This window comes from Pinus tabuliformis, chromosome 3_1 (genome assembly GCF_031772625.1).
Source record: "Pinus tabuliformis cultivar Carrire ecotype Pingquan chromosome 3_1, CPIR1, whole genome shotgun sequence".
NCBI lineage: Eukaryota > Viridiplantae > Streptophyta > Pinopsida > Pinales > Pinaceae > Pinus > Pinus tabuliformis.
This window is the reverse complement of record NC_142301.1, coordinates 930,625,616-930,642,720: the sequence shown is the minus strand read 5'-3', so window position 1 is coordinate 930,642,720 and position 17,105 is coordinate 930,625,616. Positions and strand designations below refer to the sequence as shown.

Sequence of the window (17,105 nt, the reverse complement as noted above, 5' to 3'; positions counted from 1 at the left end):
CTATGATATAAATTTGAGAGAAAACATAATATTTATGACACTCATATGCTAGGTCACAAGAGTGGGAGGTGGGAAATAAGGTGACCATGAATTATTCAAAGGCGCTGTAATATCCCTTATCAGGAATATTCCTCAAACACAAGCAAACTCCAACCAGAGATGGACTGGGAGGGCATTTACCAGATATGTCGCCTCTGAAAAGAGGACGAGATCCGGAGGCTACCTGGCCCTTTCCAGACTTTGTCTAAGAGTATAGGAGAAAACACACAAGTGGTATAATAACCGAGAAGCTCAAAGATATAGTATAACAATATAACCATAAGCAGATACTCAAGAAAGATGATCACTGAGTAATAGAATGAGTACAGGAGGTGATCAGAAAGATGGCACCTCGACTTGCACAAGGCAAGTGAAGAAATACACTCAGAATAGCAAAGGAATGGCCCCTCTCTGAACTGCATCCAAGCTGCTAGAGAACTGTCGTGCTGTTGCTGCTGCTAGAAATCAAATGAGGATTTGGGGCTGCTCCCCTCCTCAGAAAAGGCTGAAACTCTGGAATCAGACTCTACTCGAGAAACCCAAAAAAACCCAGAAAGCTTTCCTGAAATGGCCGACCCCCGAAAATCACCCCCTTGGGGTTCTGCGCAGTCCCTCAATGCTCTGCACTGCTACTGAATGAAACCCTCTAGAAATCTGCCTGAAACCTCTGCCAAAACTCTCCAATATGCAAGGGATGATCCCCTCCTCAATCTCTCAGCACAAATCCTACTGCAAATCCCTCAACCCAGAGTCCTACCAGAAAGAACTGCGTCCCCCTCTCAGTGTTGTGCAGTCCTCCAAAACGCTGATGAAACTGCTGTTGGAATGCTGATGAAACTACTGCTGAAATGCTAATGGAAATACCTTTCCCGAGCAGGCACACGAAGTCCCCTAGGGCTACGGGTGAGATCTCCGAACGGAGACACTCAATGCACTAAACAGTGCTGCAGACTAGCTAAACAGCCAGCGTGCTCTAAGTCGAAATGACTATCACAAATGCTCATAATCGAATGATCAAAATGAGGGGGCTTCTCTCTCCTTTATAGCCTTTGCCTCTCTCAATCCCAACGCTCACCTTCTCCAACGTAATTCCCTTCTTGCCACGTGTTTCTTCCCTTTTGCGCAGTCCCTCCATGTGTCTGTGTGGGCTCCATCTCTGCGTCCCCTTTTGGCCCCCTTGGCTCCCCTTTAAGTCACAACGTTGTGCTACTAGGAAGTGACTTTTATTCTAAAAGTGAGTTATGTCCCCCTTCCTCACCTTTTTATTTATGAATAACTATAGAAGGCAAAAATTGAGCAAAATCGAATATTCCAATTAGCCATGGCTAATTAGGAATATTACAGGGGCCATCGAAAAAGGGAAGAACATGAATCAGGCCGAACCCATTAGATCTTTCCCTATCTCCTAAACATGGAGAAATCAACAACCAAGATCAAGCACTTCTTCTCAAAAACCACTTCAGTGATGCACTGCTTCATGGGGCCCTTAGGGACATGATGGGAAGGATAAGGGGATGGCTAGCATAGAGGATCACAACAACTACGTTTCTTTTTCAAATAATGATATTCAAAAGGGGTAAACGACCTAGATTCATCATCTTCCATGCTCGCGCATTGGGGAATGATCAGAGGGCCCAAGGATGACTTAAATAGATCTCCATGATCGTAAGGAAGATAGGGCAAGACAAGGTCTTTATTAATATCATCATCAATATCATAGATAGGGTCCTTGTCAAAATAATGGCCAATGATCTCCCATTTCCCTTTTCAATATGCAAGTAATCACAAATGTCAATGTTCAAGGGTTTAATGGGGTCATCTTTTTCAAGCTCCTTAATATGTACATTCTCAAAAATAACGTCCTTGAGAAAGATGGGGCTATCTTCAACTCTACTTTCTAAGGAACCCTCTTCATCAAGATCCTTATCATGCTCCCTTTCAAGATTTCCCTTAGTATCCCTATCAATGCTTTCATCTTGGTGGTCTAGAAAGGGTTCTTCCTCTAACTCAAGATGTTCTTCTGCAATCACTCCATCACACTCAATGATGCCTTCCTTTTGCAAAGTGGCCTCCAAAATTTGACATGCTCCCTCAGTATTTTGGTAACTTGGTCCTTTATATGCTAGGAAGTATCTAACCAATATAGAGAAGGAAGGAATGCTTTAGGGATCGCTTGAATTTTCAAGCCAATCACTGTGCCTAAATCCAATAGAGACGATAAACAAATAAATAAGAACATCCTGATGGACCACATTGGTTCTTGAAGTATACTTGATGAATTTATCCAAATGATTAGTGATTGCAAATGGATCACCATCAAACTTTGGCAGACATCCCTCATGATTCAACTCGATTTTATTCGGATATCCAGGAATCCATGCAGTATCCAAAGCTAGGTATGATTCTTTCGAATCCCACATTGCTTTGAGCATTGCATATTAGCAATAAGGGGAGTCGTCATGGTGAAATTTAAGATGCCATGAGAGATGCTTGCTTCACCTTACAAGCATTAGATATGAAATTCAATGAAGAACAAGGGCTTCATTCTTCCAATGGAGTCGCCAAATAATGACCTATATTATTGTTAGGGAAGAAGGTAAATATTTCATAAAGGTAGACTCGCTTCTTCCCCAGCAATGGCGCCAAAATGTTACCACAAAATCTAGCAGGCCTTGGAGAGGGAAACCCTACAAGACAAGAGCTAGACAAAGTGCTAACAATGGGGTAGAGGCCCAATGTCACCTCAGCCAAAACCCCCTACTCTTTACAGATTTTCAGCGATAGCAAGAGTCCTGGTAAAGGAGGAATCACTTAAAATGGATATGCTAATGATAAGGTACAAAGTGACCCTGGTAAAGCTCATTCGAAGAGAGACACACTAAAGGTACAAGGCTTCAAAAAAGCAAAACTCTCTCCAAGAAAAGACCTAGAAAATAAGGCTCAAAACCTAAGGTTTTGAGATTTTGAATGGTTATAGGTATACACAAAGTCGAGGCCCAAGGGAAAAAGTTTCTTACAATGATATTCAAGTTTCAACTAATCCAAGGCTCATGAAACCCTCAAGAAACTCCCCAAGTTGAGGGGAATATAAACTAGGGTTTCCCTCTTACAGCAGCACCTATGACAAGAGATTTTATGGATGAAATTTTAGTGGATGCCCACCAAATTGATAGGTTAGGTAGCCGACACCTATCTATTGATGTTTAGGCTCTCAAGTGAACAAAAAGCTTCCTCCCTAGAATTTTGCTCCAATGCCTAGATTTTTTCCCTAACCTTAAAAGGATTGAATTTGAGAAGGGAAAATTATGGAGGAAATTTAAGGTTGATCATCAAGTGATTGGACAAGTGCCTTTCCCTATGGGGATATGGAGTCAAGGATGTGCTAGATGAGCTGAATTCCTTTCCAAGGAGGTCGAAATTTGTTGTCCTAGCTATCAAAATTTCAACAATTACCCACTTAATGGAAGAATGGAACTTTATGGAGAATAATAAAGTACTCCACTAGGAACATTCATTACATGTTATACAATGAGTAACATATGCAATACTCAACTAGATATCCCTTCGAATTTATTTTCAACAAATTAGGGCACAAACAAGCATAATCTAGAAGCAACAATTCCATACATTAGACAATTCAAAATAATAATCTTCAACAAATAGACACTTGGAAGATAACATGTAGTATATTCATCCATTAGACCAAGAATAGCTCCAAAGAGTATCAAAATCAGCTTCCATACATCAAAATGCATCCAAGTATCTTCAAAATCACCCACAAGAAGCAATTGTGAATTCTCTAAGAGGTCCAAAATTCACAAGTTTGATGATGATGAGATATTGAAATAATCTCTCTCCAATTTATACATGTTAAGATCTCTAATTTTAGATTAAAGCCCCTCAAGTTATAAAATAATGGGAAACTACAAAGTGAGGTTAAAAACCAACCTCATAGCCAATGTAAAGGTGTAACAATTAACCCACAAAGAAGTCGAAATGTTGACGTCATACATGCATAGGCCCTTCTAGGGCATGCATTGCACTCCTCTAGTGCCAAAGTGAGTGTAGAGGGTTCCAAAAATCAGGATCTAGGGATTGGCCCATAAATCTCCATGCAAATCATCCTGCAAACCACAATTTTGTGTTTGGGGCACAAAATGGGTCTCATGGGTCTCCTAGTGATAGAATAACCTGGTTTTGCTCTAACTTTGAGGGCTCAAAGGATGGTTCTAACCCCCCAATGTCTCAAGGGGTGAGACAAACCCCATATGGGCCTCGAATCAACTGCAAAACTGTGAACATTGTTAAGTCGGCTAGGGTACGTTGGTCCAAGTGCATCATCTCACGATTAATGTGGGGCAAAGTGCAGACTGCTAGGAGTGTTGTAGGTGTCCATGGAATGCAATGATGCTCTGCAAGTGATAGGAGTCCCATGGCTCTCAATGTTTCACCTGTAGGGTGTCATAATGCTGCTCTAGTGGACTTGGACACCGGTTAAGTTGCCCAACCCATTATGAAAACCACCAGACATTCACACACAAAGTCCAATGCTTCATCTTCACCGTCAAGAACAATAATCATTAGTGCATCTAAGTGAACCAAGTCTACTAGTCAAGGGCAAATTGAAACTTCATACAGGGCTTCCCTTTCAAATTTGAGGCTTTGATCACGTAATAGTGTTACCTCCCTAGGTAGGAGTGGCTAATATACGACCTTATTAGGTGCTCCCAGCCCCTAAGGGGAAAGACATGTATTGAGTACATCCTTCAATCAATAGGTGGCATGTGAATAATGATGGAATGGAAGGGGGATAAAGGGGCCTTAGGACCAAATTCTATGGTCAAAGGGTTGGCAATGATGAGGATAATGGATGCATGAGTTACCCCAGCCTTTGTTTTTCCACCCCTTATTGCCTTTTCTTGATTTTTCTTTGTATTACTGCTCGAAGCTCTAGGAAATGAGAGCATGTTGTGAATGATGTGTAGCAGTGGATTACCCCCTTAAAGGTCAAGCGGTTCATCACCCACCAGGGGTTGGGACATGCAAGGGTTCATTTTATGATGTGATGGAGCAACATTGGCCATAGGAACCGGAGATGGCCATAATGATAAGGGGTAGAGCTCATGCTTGCCTTTTGTCCATGTACTAATATTAATGTCCTGACCATCTTTTGCATTTTCTAATTTTTTTTTTCTTTTGTTCCTTACTTGTCCAAAGGATGACCACAAAAGTAGGTCAATGGGACTGTGTTACATAAAATGATGTCAATACAAAGTAGGAGTACTAAAGTGGCTCCCATATAAGACAAAAGTCAGGAAGTTATAGAGTATTCTAATCTAAAGCCCTAGAAGGCCAACTCCAAACAATCATAAGACAGTCCAGGAGAAAGATGTACAAGATGAGTGGCACACTAGCCTATGGTACCAGCTGTAAGAGGTAACCCTGGATCAATTGTAAAAAGATTTTAATAATAGTACGGCTCTTATATATTCCACTGTGTGTACAGGTTGCTAAAAATCCAGAGGGAGTTTTATCCTAAGCATCCCCAATTCAATGTATGCATAAGTAACATAAATATGAACAAAACTCAGAAAGAAAACTTTTACGATTTATATGAATGGATCAATCTCAGGCTTCCCTGAGTTTATATTATATTGTGTAACTAAATCCCTTAAAATGTGATTTGGTGGACTTAAGGCCCTATCAAATAAATTAAATGTCAACGCAGCTTCTGAGGATAGGAAGAGCCATGTGAAATAAATCAAAAGTTCTCCTCAAACACACATTTCAGCAATAAATGAGCAAAGTTATCAATATCATCCAAGATCACCAAACAGATATGCAATAAGCTACCGTAAGAATGCGAGCAGCTAGTTGGTCCCTTGCAAATGGCTCATGTAATAGCACAACCAAACGAGCAAAAAGTTCCTGCGATATATTCAGAAAACATGTGCTTGAGAATCCAATAAGCACTGATATGTAGTACTACATCTTAAGATCTTGAAAGAATATTTCCTTCTCTAAGGAATTATATGAACTGAGACAACACCTCAGCAGTTGGCAGATCTGTCTGTGATTTCATTTCCGTTACAGTTCGACGCCTCAATAACTCTGAAATGCATCTGCAAACCTGGATAAAGACATAAGCAAACTGAGTCTATGCGAAAGGAAATAAGGATTGTTCATTAATAGTTGAATGAAAATGCATCCATGATATCCAGGAACATAATATTGAAAGAATCGTGAGTATGACAGGACGTACCAAATGAAGATTAAAAAGTATTACACATGATATTAACATAATCAACTTTGAAGCAGCTAATAATAGTTTGTAATTAGAAACAAAATACATATAGGTTCTACAGTCATTGACATTGCTAACATTCAATGGATTTCTCAGAAATCCATTTCTTTGAGCTCATCATTGACAGGTCATGGACAAATCATTGGGTGAACTCAACATTACGCAGTTCACCATATCATCAATCATTCGTGAGTGCTAAAATCAGACTTAGCATATTGTGCAGATAACCCTCCTAAATATAACACGCTTAAAAATACGCACTACCAAAAATAGCGATTATGCACATGTCAATGAAATCAGGCTCAGAGGATTAGATTTTCTCCAAGGTATCCAAATATATGCTCAGAATCCACCATGAAAGCCCTAGAACCCCAACTGCAAAAGATAGCAGTGTTTCACATGTCTCCCGAAAAAGGCTTATCGAAATTGTAAGCTTGCAACTATCTCGAACATGTAATAACCTCTTACACGCAAGCCTCTGAACTCCAACTACTAAAAATAGCAATCTCCTCAAAACCTGAAGAATGTGCCTGTAAAATGTCTCTGACTCTAAAATGGGTTCAAATCACTGAAAATTCCTATATTTGATCTCCATGAGATCCATCTCTGACCTGCATGGAAGCTGACTCTAATCGCAGATTTCTGAAAGCTGAGACCAAAAACTAGCCTGGTGAAAACTAGTTGGCTCTTATTCCTCCAGTTTGCAAGGGACATATTTGGGCGATCAACAACACAGTTCATCATGTGTTCCTTTTGTGGATGGCATGTTATTTGCTCAGCCTCTTTCATTTCAGTTTCAGATTATTTCCATAATAATCTATGTTAAACTAGTAAGCTTAAATCTGCAATCTATACTATATAGTCAAATATTGCAAAGTAAAACATTGTAGAATATCATAAGATCTGTTATGAAAAAACACTCAAGTGAAATATCTGCAGCAATTTATAGATCACTCCACTAGGAACAAGCACTAGTTTGCAAAATTTTGCTCAGGTTGGTTTGTGGCTATTGATTATGAAACCTTGCCTTATCACTCCATTTTGAGGGATATAGCTGCCCAAAATAATGACGGAACCTTGGAGACCATATATTCCACTTGACATTCTCAGATATATGGTTATCCTAATCCACTACCTAGCGAAAATTCATCGCATAAGGATCTTTAGAAGTTTCCTGGTTTTATAGGTTTTTCAACCAAGAAGCACTTCAGAGCTTTTGATAGTTTTATTGATTATTGATGTTGTCTCTAAAGATGTGTTAATAAAGTTCTTTTTGCTCTTTTGAGGGTGATGCACATTCACCTCACTTCACCCATTCAGTCAATGTTTTAATTGACTTAGCAAATCTGAATTCAACCATCAAATGTACCTTTGTTCTCAAGTGCTTCCTAATGAAATTCTAGTGAAGCTAAGACTAGAATAGTTTTTCACAATTGATAACTACTTCTAATGATGCAATCAATTCTTTCTTTACACTTCAATCATCAAGTAGCTATACATGAAAAACTTCAACCATTCAATTCTTCAATAAGAGCAGTAAACAGTGAACAGTAGACAAGAGACACCAAGAATTAGGCTCACAGCCAGGGCAAAACCCACAAGGGGAAAACCCAACCAAAATTCTTTCCTTATGAGAGAGAGATTCTGTCCATCAAAAGTACATCAAGAATATTCCAATAAATCCAAATCTGACCTCAATAGAGTCCCAGTCAAAACCAGTCAACAGGAGAGAGAAAAGTCAACTTCTGGTCAATTGTAAGAGTCTGCACAAGGAGGCCAAAACTCGGCCCTGAGGTGACAAATAGAAGGCCAAAATTTGGCTCTGAAGTAGCCACATAACAGTCAACAAGAAACAGCCCAATCCTTCAGTCAAACAACCAGTCCAATAATGTGGTCAACACAGGTCAACGTGCCAAATAGGTGAGCAAAATCTTAGTCAATAAAAGACAGTGCACTCCTGAAATCTTCAGCCTTCAAATGATCAAAAACAGAGAATCAACAGATGCCAATATTACCCAAAAACAAACTCAGTCAATGCAGCTCCAAGAGAAGAAGTCAACGCAGCTCTATCTAGACTTCTGATCTTCGCACGTGTGGAATCTCGCTTAGGATTGCAGATCGAACTTGCTTGTGAGATGTATCAAATAAATGCCATCGATTGCCCAATTTATATGAGTATGGCGTGGGCTAATTAGCCCTAAGTGGGGCCAACTTGAAGAGTTTGTGAGGCTGAATTGTAGGGTTTCCAAAAATAAATTTCCTTCGTGATTTCAATGAAAAATACCGACTGTTGCTATCCAAATTTTCAACACTTCCAGGCATCTCAAGGACAAATTTTTTTTCTACTGATTAATTGGAAATTCAGGTGGATCTATGTGCTTGATAACAACAAACAACACCTAGGGACAACCGCCCTAAGACTGGAAAAGCACCAGTCCAAATGGATAGACAGCTAATAGTTACAAAGTTGGTTGTGTAGAGTTGGCGTGTAGGTCTTCTGGTTTAGATTCACCTACTAAAACACCTCCATGGTGCTTTTCCCTCGGCTGCCCTATAACACAGAACAAACCCTTCCACTCCAAAAAACACAGACAGACGTCAACAGACCTCCAAACCAGGCTGTGTCTAGCACTTTACCATCTTCGCCCTCCAAGAAACTTCATTCACAAGGCCTGTGGCTTCATCCTCCTTGGCTGCAGATCTTCTAGCACTATAAACAGACCTTAAACAGACTCCTTGATTCTGCTTCCTCTTGGACAATTGCGACTCCTTTAGGATTGATCTTCTTCACCCATGTAGTCCACCCAACTTGTGATTTCTCTCCTTTGGCTCCATATTTATATCTCTTGTGTGAGTGTCCTAGGAGCGCTCTTTTTCCTTCAAGAGGCCCTACTACATCACTCAACAACAAATTAGAATATAATATTAGTTTCCTTGGGTTTCAAGCCCACTGCTTTGGGTCAAAAACCCCAAAATTGAGTACTTTGCCCACAAACACTTCATTTTGTGGGTTATCTCCTCACAAACCTAGAAACCAAGCCTTGTGGGAGTACCTCTCAAGCTACCCAATTTTCAACACTACCTCTTGTTGAAGAATGTAACTAGTGTCGGTCTTCATAATTGTATTGGAGTCATGATGTAATGTATTTAGAAAGAAAAAGAATTTTTATTATAAAAGAAAAATTATTTCTCAACATGGGTTTCATGCTCTTATTATTTTTGTAGGTCAAAGCCTCCATTGTAGGCTTCTAGCGTTTGCGTCTTGAGTCCTAGTCCTTGTCATCATTTAATAGACCCTTCTTGGACTTTGTATATAAATAAAGAAAAATATTTTGATGTAAATTGAGTCAAATAAACCTCCTCCACCAAGTCGGCCTCAACAGGAGCATCAAACAACTATATATTGACAGTTACGCGACCTCATTTGACACACTACACAAGCAAGTTCGATCTGCAGTTGCAGGAGAAAGAAAGAAGAGGGAAATACCTAAAGAAGAAAGAGAAAACCCTAGCAAAGAAGGAAACATTTGTCAAGCAAGAGCAAGCCAAAATTCTCTCTCCTCTGCCACACGTACGAGTTTCTGGACTATTGCAAGAAGGCCGAAGTTGTAGATCTGCAATAGGGCCGAAGTTCTAGTTGCAAGGGTGCCAAAATTTTGAGTTCTAGCCAGGTTGAAGTTGTGTGACTAGACGTGACTACTAAAGTTTGGTTAATCATCGTGGAAGGTTGACTTGGTGGAGTAAGGGAAGTCTTTTGGCCTGGTGTAATGTCTTGGATTGTCTCAATTTGATTTGAATCAACTAGTGGAAGAGTTTGAATGGGTTTTCCCCTTCATAGGGGTTTTAGCCCTCCCTGAGTGCCTATATCTAGTGTCATTGATATTCATGATTTTGATTTGATGATTGCTTGATGAGAAAGATAAATGAACATAAACAAATTTAATAATAATACAAGAATATCATAAGTAATTGTCAACATAAGAAAATCTTTATGTCTTTCTAATTATCTAACGCCTCTTAACAAGGGAGGTACTACTTCCATTCCTAGGAAATAACTCTTCTTCCCATACTGGAACACCATCCTCCTCTATGACTATTCTCCACCATGCATCATATGCTTCATCATCCATCATAGAAGCAAAACCTGCAATATGAACAATACTCTTCTTCGAAGTGTTCCTACTACTAGAAGCCTCCTACCTCTTCCTTTCCTGATAAGCCTTTAAGCCATTCCATGGCTCCTCCTTGTTAGCTATGGAAGTCTCCTTTCTTCCCTCTGACAATGCACTCTTCTTGGGTTGTGGATTCTCCCTCTGAATCTACGAACTCCCTCTCAAACTCAACTACCTCTGAATCTCAAGAACCTTCATCTTTCCTTGGTCAATAGGCTTTCCCTTCAGCCTATACAGACCATTCTCTCTAATTCCAAAAAGCACTCCCGAACTGGAGTTAGAGCCACTAGGCTTGAGCATCACCTTTCCATCATGGAACGTCACTTCAAACCCCTTATCCTCAATTGTTGAGACAGACAACATGCTACACCTAAGCTCTGGTACCCAAAGTACATCCTAGACTCATAGCAATCCTCGTAACTCCATCCTGAATGGTACGATTCTTGCTCCTTTGACTATCTTCTGACTCTTATCAACAATCTTCACCTGTAGATCAGACTCCCATTCAACCAAGCTCTAAAATACTTCTTGTGATCTTGTCATATGCTTCAACGCTCCATTATCTATGAACCAAGCACCCTCATGAATGATGCTCAAGGAGAAATGAGAGATCAGAGACAACTCCACGTCGAACCTTTTCAAGAAATCATCATGTTCGAGTGTAGCTGAAACAACCACAACATGCTCTTACTTTTTCTCATTCCCTCTCTTCCTACACAAACATGTAATATCCCTTTCAGATATTATCGTTACAATTTTTGGATTTTTCTTGAGAAAATCATGTCGTTGATTTTATCTAAAAATACCATGAAAATTCGCCAATTTATACCAAAGAGATTTCCAACAAATAACATATAAAACAGAATTAACAAGTACTACTACTACGGAAAATTAAAAATAAAATACAGCAATTATATATACAACAGGAGACAAATGCAACAAATCTCAGCCTTATTATATTAATATAGAATATGATATTACATGCCAACATAAATAGTTGGAAAATGGATGAAATGATGGCCTCCCAAATAGCTCAGGCAATACAACTCACGACATCCTAAACCAAAAACTAGATCTAACAAACACACTTATGAATTCTGAGTGAATTCACCAAGGGATTGGCAAAGGTGTGTTTCCATCCAATCTCACCAATTCACATATAAGCAATACCCAAGGTTTTTTGTCCCGGGCACAATGAACAATAATTGAGGACAGTTTCCCCAATCTTTACAAAGAAAAAAATGAATACTCTGGATGATCCAAAAGGCTAGTTGCCCCTCCTTTTTATAGATCTGATGGATCTTTCTCCAATCTTTTATAAGCACTTTTATTTTATTATTTTATTTTCATTCTAGAAGCTCCTCCCTTAATTTATCTAAGTGACTCTTTTTTATTTAATTTTAAGTCACTTTTCCCTTTTAGTCTTTTTCACCAATTAAGCACTTTCCCCCCTATTTTATTTTAATAAAGTGACTAATTCAAGTCACTTTTAATGTTGGAAAATAGTTAACTAGCCTCCATTCTTTCTTCAACCATTGAAAGTCACTTTTCACCATCCCATCCTGTAGATCTCTTCATCCCAGTTCCAACGAGCTATTACACTAAAGTGTCTCTCCAAATAATCTGCTCCAAATAACACCTTTAGCGTTTATAATTAAAACATGCTTGATAATAACCCTGTTTTACGAGAATCGACGGAATGCACTGAAACAAAGAATGAACTGTGTGGAACTAACCCTGATAATGAAATACAGCAAGCAAACGCCATTGGACCTCATAAAGCTCCTCAAAACCCCTCTGGGCCCTCTAATGACATAATCTCGCCCCTGTGACCTAGCTGTCACAAACCTTGAAAACCCATCCTAACCATATCTTAAGGGAAACTGAAAATGGGGACATTATAGGACACTTACTTGCACAATCACCAAACTCACCACATGTAAAGCATTTCACTTTACTCAAGCCTTTCTTCTTCTGTCCATTGTCGAACTACCCTATGCACTTCTTCAACTTACTCGTGAGAGCCATATTCTCTGCATCAAAAATCTTCTTCTGAAGATCCTTGTCTCAAAGTTCCTCCTATATGAAATCATCCCATAACCTATTCCAATTTGGCAACTTCTCTCATGAGACTATACCTTTGATAAATGGATTCCATTGCTCGAAATAGCCCTTCAAGGCAGTCCTCACCAACTCAAGTTATGGCACACCATCACCAATGGCACTAAGTTCATCACGAACTTGTTGAATCCTTGAGAGATATGAAGTTATGTTCTCTTCCATCTCCCTTCCTCATGTCCCTGAGCCTCTCTCTTGTGAAAATTTAGGAACCCAAAACCTATTGCAACAACTGGAAATAATTCTCCTAATTGTTAAATTAATTTTTAACAATTTATTTATTGTTTGCTACAGTAAATACTAAATCAATCACACTGCAACCTACACAAATAAATTGCAGAAGAAGTAAACTCAGGAAAAAATACTAGCACACACACATAAAATGACAGTTATTTTTGGACCAATGTCCCAGAAAAACCCAACTTGGGAAAACCGTTACAACAACTGAGGATTTTATTATTAGATATTATTTTGGGATTCAACTGCGTTAAGTAAGTCATTCATCTATGACCATTTCCATGAGATGTAGTCATAACTCACTAATTTCTCATGATTTTTGAATAGTCCACTTAGCACTCATTGCATCGGGTGATGCTCACAGGGGTGAAGAAGTGGGATTGAAACTAGTGAAATGAATCACATAGTGTCAATCTTCACTTTCAAGGCTTGCACCCGATAACCAGGACTTCCCGAGAGATCACCCATCGCAGATCGCCTCTAGCTCAAGCGCACTTAACTGTGGAGTTTTCCCCACAATCAACTGGATGCCGAAACTAACAATCCTATAGAGAAAAAGTAGCAAGAAAAATCTAGTGAGGAATTTCCTCACTCCACAGGCAAATCTGGGCTCTGATCTCAGCGCAAATTGAGTCATCCAAACTGGCTTTGCGTAGCCACTGCATCACCCTAGCACAGTCACTTCTGCACTCAACTCGAACCAGCTTCTCCTCAAGCCATCCAGTCTACTGTTGTCTGGGAAAATGTCTCTCCTGGCCTCCAGAACCTCTGCCCCAGCATCAACCTCTCTGTGGCTCTTCTGCCTCTCTGCAAATGCACTCACCAAATCTGGAAATCTTCCTCCGGCTTCACTGTCTCTACCCCTCTCTCGTTGCTTCGATCTCACTGGCTCTCTCTCCAACAACTGATTATTGCTACTCTGGAAATTGATTTGCTCAGAAAATAAACTACTCAAGTGATTTCCCCAAGCCCCATCAACTTCTTCTTATAATCCTATGTTGAGACTTCAACGGCCAAGATTAGATCTTAATCGATGGCTAAGATTAACTTGAAATCGATTCGTGTGAGTTTCTAGAACATTCACACCTTGACTTAATTAATTATGATTAATTAGTCATATTCCATAAGTTTAGACTTGGGAAATATTTAAAAACTAGCTAATAATCTAATTAAGTCATTTCTAGGCAGAAATTCCAGAAACGATTTCTGGGTTTTGGAGATCTGACGCATTCTAGCCTATCCACAAAATTTCAAGGCTAGAACACATCCAATGCTACAAAAACTAACACTCCCTCTTAGCGAGGAATGTGTTCTAGTGTTGCTACCCCCTATAGCAACACCTTGTCTCTACATCATCTCCTGTCACGTTGTTGATGTCTAGCTATTGTTGCCCATCAACCACTGCACAACTCTGATATATGTTGCATCTATGTTGCTACTAACCTTGTCGAATTGCTGCCAACACTGCATCTGCACTGCAACTCCCTCTTCATCTTTTGTTGCTGCAACTGCTACATTTGCAACTAAAAAGCATCCTAAATATTGAATCAATTGTGATCAGTATCATGCATCTGTCTCTCGAGTATCTGACTGCTGCTAGTATCTACATTGTCACTGAGGCATCTGTGTTGCTGCTGACTCTGCATTGTGCCACCTGCACTGCTGCCAACTCTGCACTACACTCCCCAGCATCTGACTGCAACTAGACTCTGCATCTATCACTCTAGCATCTAACTGCATCTACTGTCACTGATCCATCCTACTACTGAAATATTGTGGGCCCCCGTAGCAAGGTATTGATTCAAGAGGTGGACCTCCTCAAGAATCTTACCCATCTGTAGCACTCTGGGGCTACAGCACCAAATCACCCCACTTGACTCCTGGGGGTATGTCAACAAACATGGTGAAGTCTTCCTCCAGCCTGTAGGACAGCCTTTCGATCTCTATTGATGTTGTCTACTAATCCTGCTTCTCCTCCTTGTCCTTCTTCCTCAGAGGACACTGGGTATTGTAGTGACCGAACTCACCACACCTGAAGCACTTGACCTTTGACAGGTCCTTCTTCTTCTTTCGTTGCTCCCCCTATCCCTGACTGGGTCCCTTTGATGCGAGGGCCACATTTTCCTCCTTCACCTGCTTGGATCCACTGTTGTTGCCACTAATGGAGCTCTTTACAAGAGCTCGTCTCAGCTCCTCCTGTTGCAAATCGGCCCACATCCTGTCCCACCTTGACAAGGTATCTCTACCCAAGATACTTTGGAGAAATACCTGCCACTCCTTTGAGACACTACCGAGTGCCAATCGCACTAGCTCCGTGGGTTGAGTCGCTGCCCTAACAGCAACAATTTGGTCCTGGATCTCCTGAATCCTGGTAAGGAAGGGGTCTATGCCTTCCGCCTTCTGCATCCTAGTGCATCTCAGCTTCTCCTCTAAGTACATCTTCCGCTACTCGGAAGTGCGCTGGTATAGCATGGTGAGAGTCTCCGACATTTCTCTAGGAGTCCCATTGCCAACTATGTGTGAAACAATGTGATCCTGAACGCCATCAAGGATCAACCTCTTCGCCTGCGCCTTCTACTTTCTGTACTCCTTCAGCTGATCTGCATCTGTGGGGATAGCTACCACTACATCTATGAATGGCTTCAAGCCATATCCATCCACAAGGAAGGACATCTTTGCCTTCCAAATGACATAGTTGGAAGCACCATCCAACCTGTCTTGATCACGAAATCCAGCAGTGGCCATCTCAAACAATGTCGAAAATCTCCTCTTCCCTTCTGCTCAACTGCTGCTTGGCTATTCGTACTCCCTTCTGGAGTGAGAAACTCTGCTCACAACGACTGATGATCTACAAGAGAAAATCGAAGTTCTTGAGACTAGAAGTTCCCTGAGGAAAAGTTTCCCTCAGTGTGTTCTCTTCTTCCACCCGACGCTAGTTCTGCTCTAGCAAACTACTGCAAAACTACTACATCCAGCTAGAGATCTTCTCTACGAAAAAATACGGGTTGCTCCCTCTACCTCTGGAATCACTCGATCTAGAGAGATCGATTTTTTTGTCCCTCTCATAAAAAATTGATTCTCCTCAAGGAATTCGACCTCTTGACAAAGGTGATTGCGCTACTCTTGGGGTTTCGATCTGTTGCCCTCAATGAACAGTGAAAATCCCTCTTCCTTCGCTACTAAGCTCGTTGGCTGATCATTTGCGCTCCGATACCATGTGCAAATTCGAGAAGTTGAATCTTATTGCAGCGACTGGAAATAATTCTCCTAATTGTTAAATTAATTTTTAACAATTTATTTATTGTTTGCTATAGCAAAACTGAATCAATCACACTGCAACCTACACAAATAAACTGTGGAAGAAATAAACGTTGGAAGAACTACTAGCACACACACATAAAATGATAGTTATTTTTGGACCAATGTCCCCAAAAACCCAACTTCGGAAAAACATTGTAGCAGCTGAGGGTTTTATTATTATGCAATAGTGAAATAATTCGAGTACAACTGGATGTTGAAACTAGCAATCCTACAAAGAAAAACTAGCAAGAAAAATCTAGTGAGGAATTTCCTCACTCCACAGGGAAATTTGGGCTCTGACCTCAGCTCAAATTGAGTCGTCCAAACTGGCTCGGTTCTCTGTGTTGACCAGCATTGAATTGATATTTTTGTTGTTGTTTAACCGAATTATTGACTAAGGTTGACGGCCGAATTATTCTTGAAATGTTAACCATCTGTTGAATGCTCTAAGAAGTTAACTTGTATCATTGGAAGTAGTTATCTGGAAGAAAAATGTTCTAAGTCTATCTTGCAACTAGAAAATCAACATGGTATTAGAGCTTTGGTGGATGAAAAGAGCATTGAGATCACATTTGGATTGATCATCTCACAAAGAAGAAGTCGTTGTTATGATCAAAGCTTACAGCTTAATATGCCAACAAGCCCTAGACTAAGAATCAGAGAACAAAAATTGCTCTCCTGATTGAAAAAAAAGCTACAAGGCCAAATGTCTAGGGGATAAAATACTAGAAAAAGGAATCTAAAGAAGGTCGAAGCCCTAAACCTCAGAAAAATCTCAAAGCTTGTCATAATAGGCCTAGAATCTCATAAATAGCCTCAGCAGATCCGAAATACCTAATGTACTGGAAGAAGCCTACCTACAATATATGTTTGATCTATTCTTGTGAGAAATAGTGAAGCTTATCTCATGTCAACACCGAAAAATCTCATTTAAA

At 40.1% G+C, this 17,105-nt stretch overlaps 1 protein-coding gene across 5 annotated transcripts in view; it reads right to left on the bottom strand.

The window, feature by feature from the left end:
* Window positions 1–17,105, bottom strand: part of LOC149190806 (ARM repeat superfamily protein) — a 500,919-nt gene that overhangs the window by 332,723 nt on the left and 151,091 nt on the right. For all 5 annotated transcript variants that reach the window (XM_089412272.1, XM_089412273.1, XM_089412269.1 and 2 more), the window contains 2 exons: window positions 6,089–6,169; window positions 5,893–5,967 (listed from right to left, as the gene is read on the bottom strand). In XM_089412272.1, the coding sequence (XP_089268398.1) occupies window positions 5,893–5,967; window positions 6,089–6,169 (156 nt within the window). The remainder of the gene's footprint in view (window positions 1–5,892; window positions 5,968–6,088; window positions 6,170–17,105) is intronic.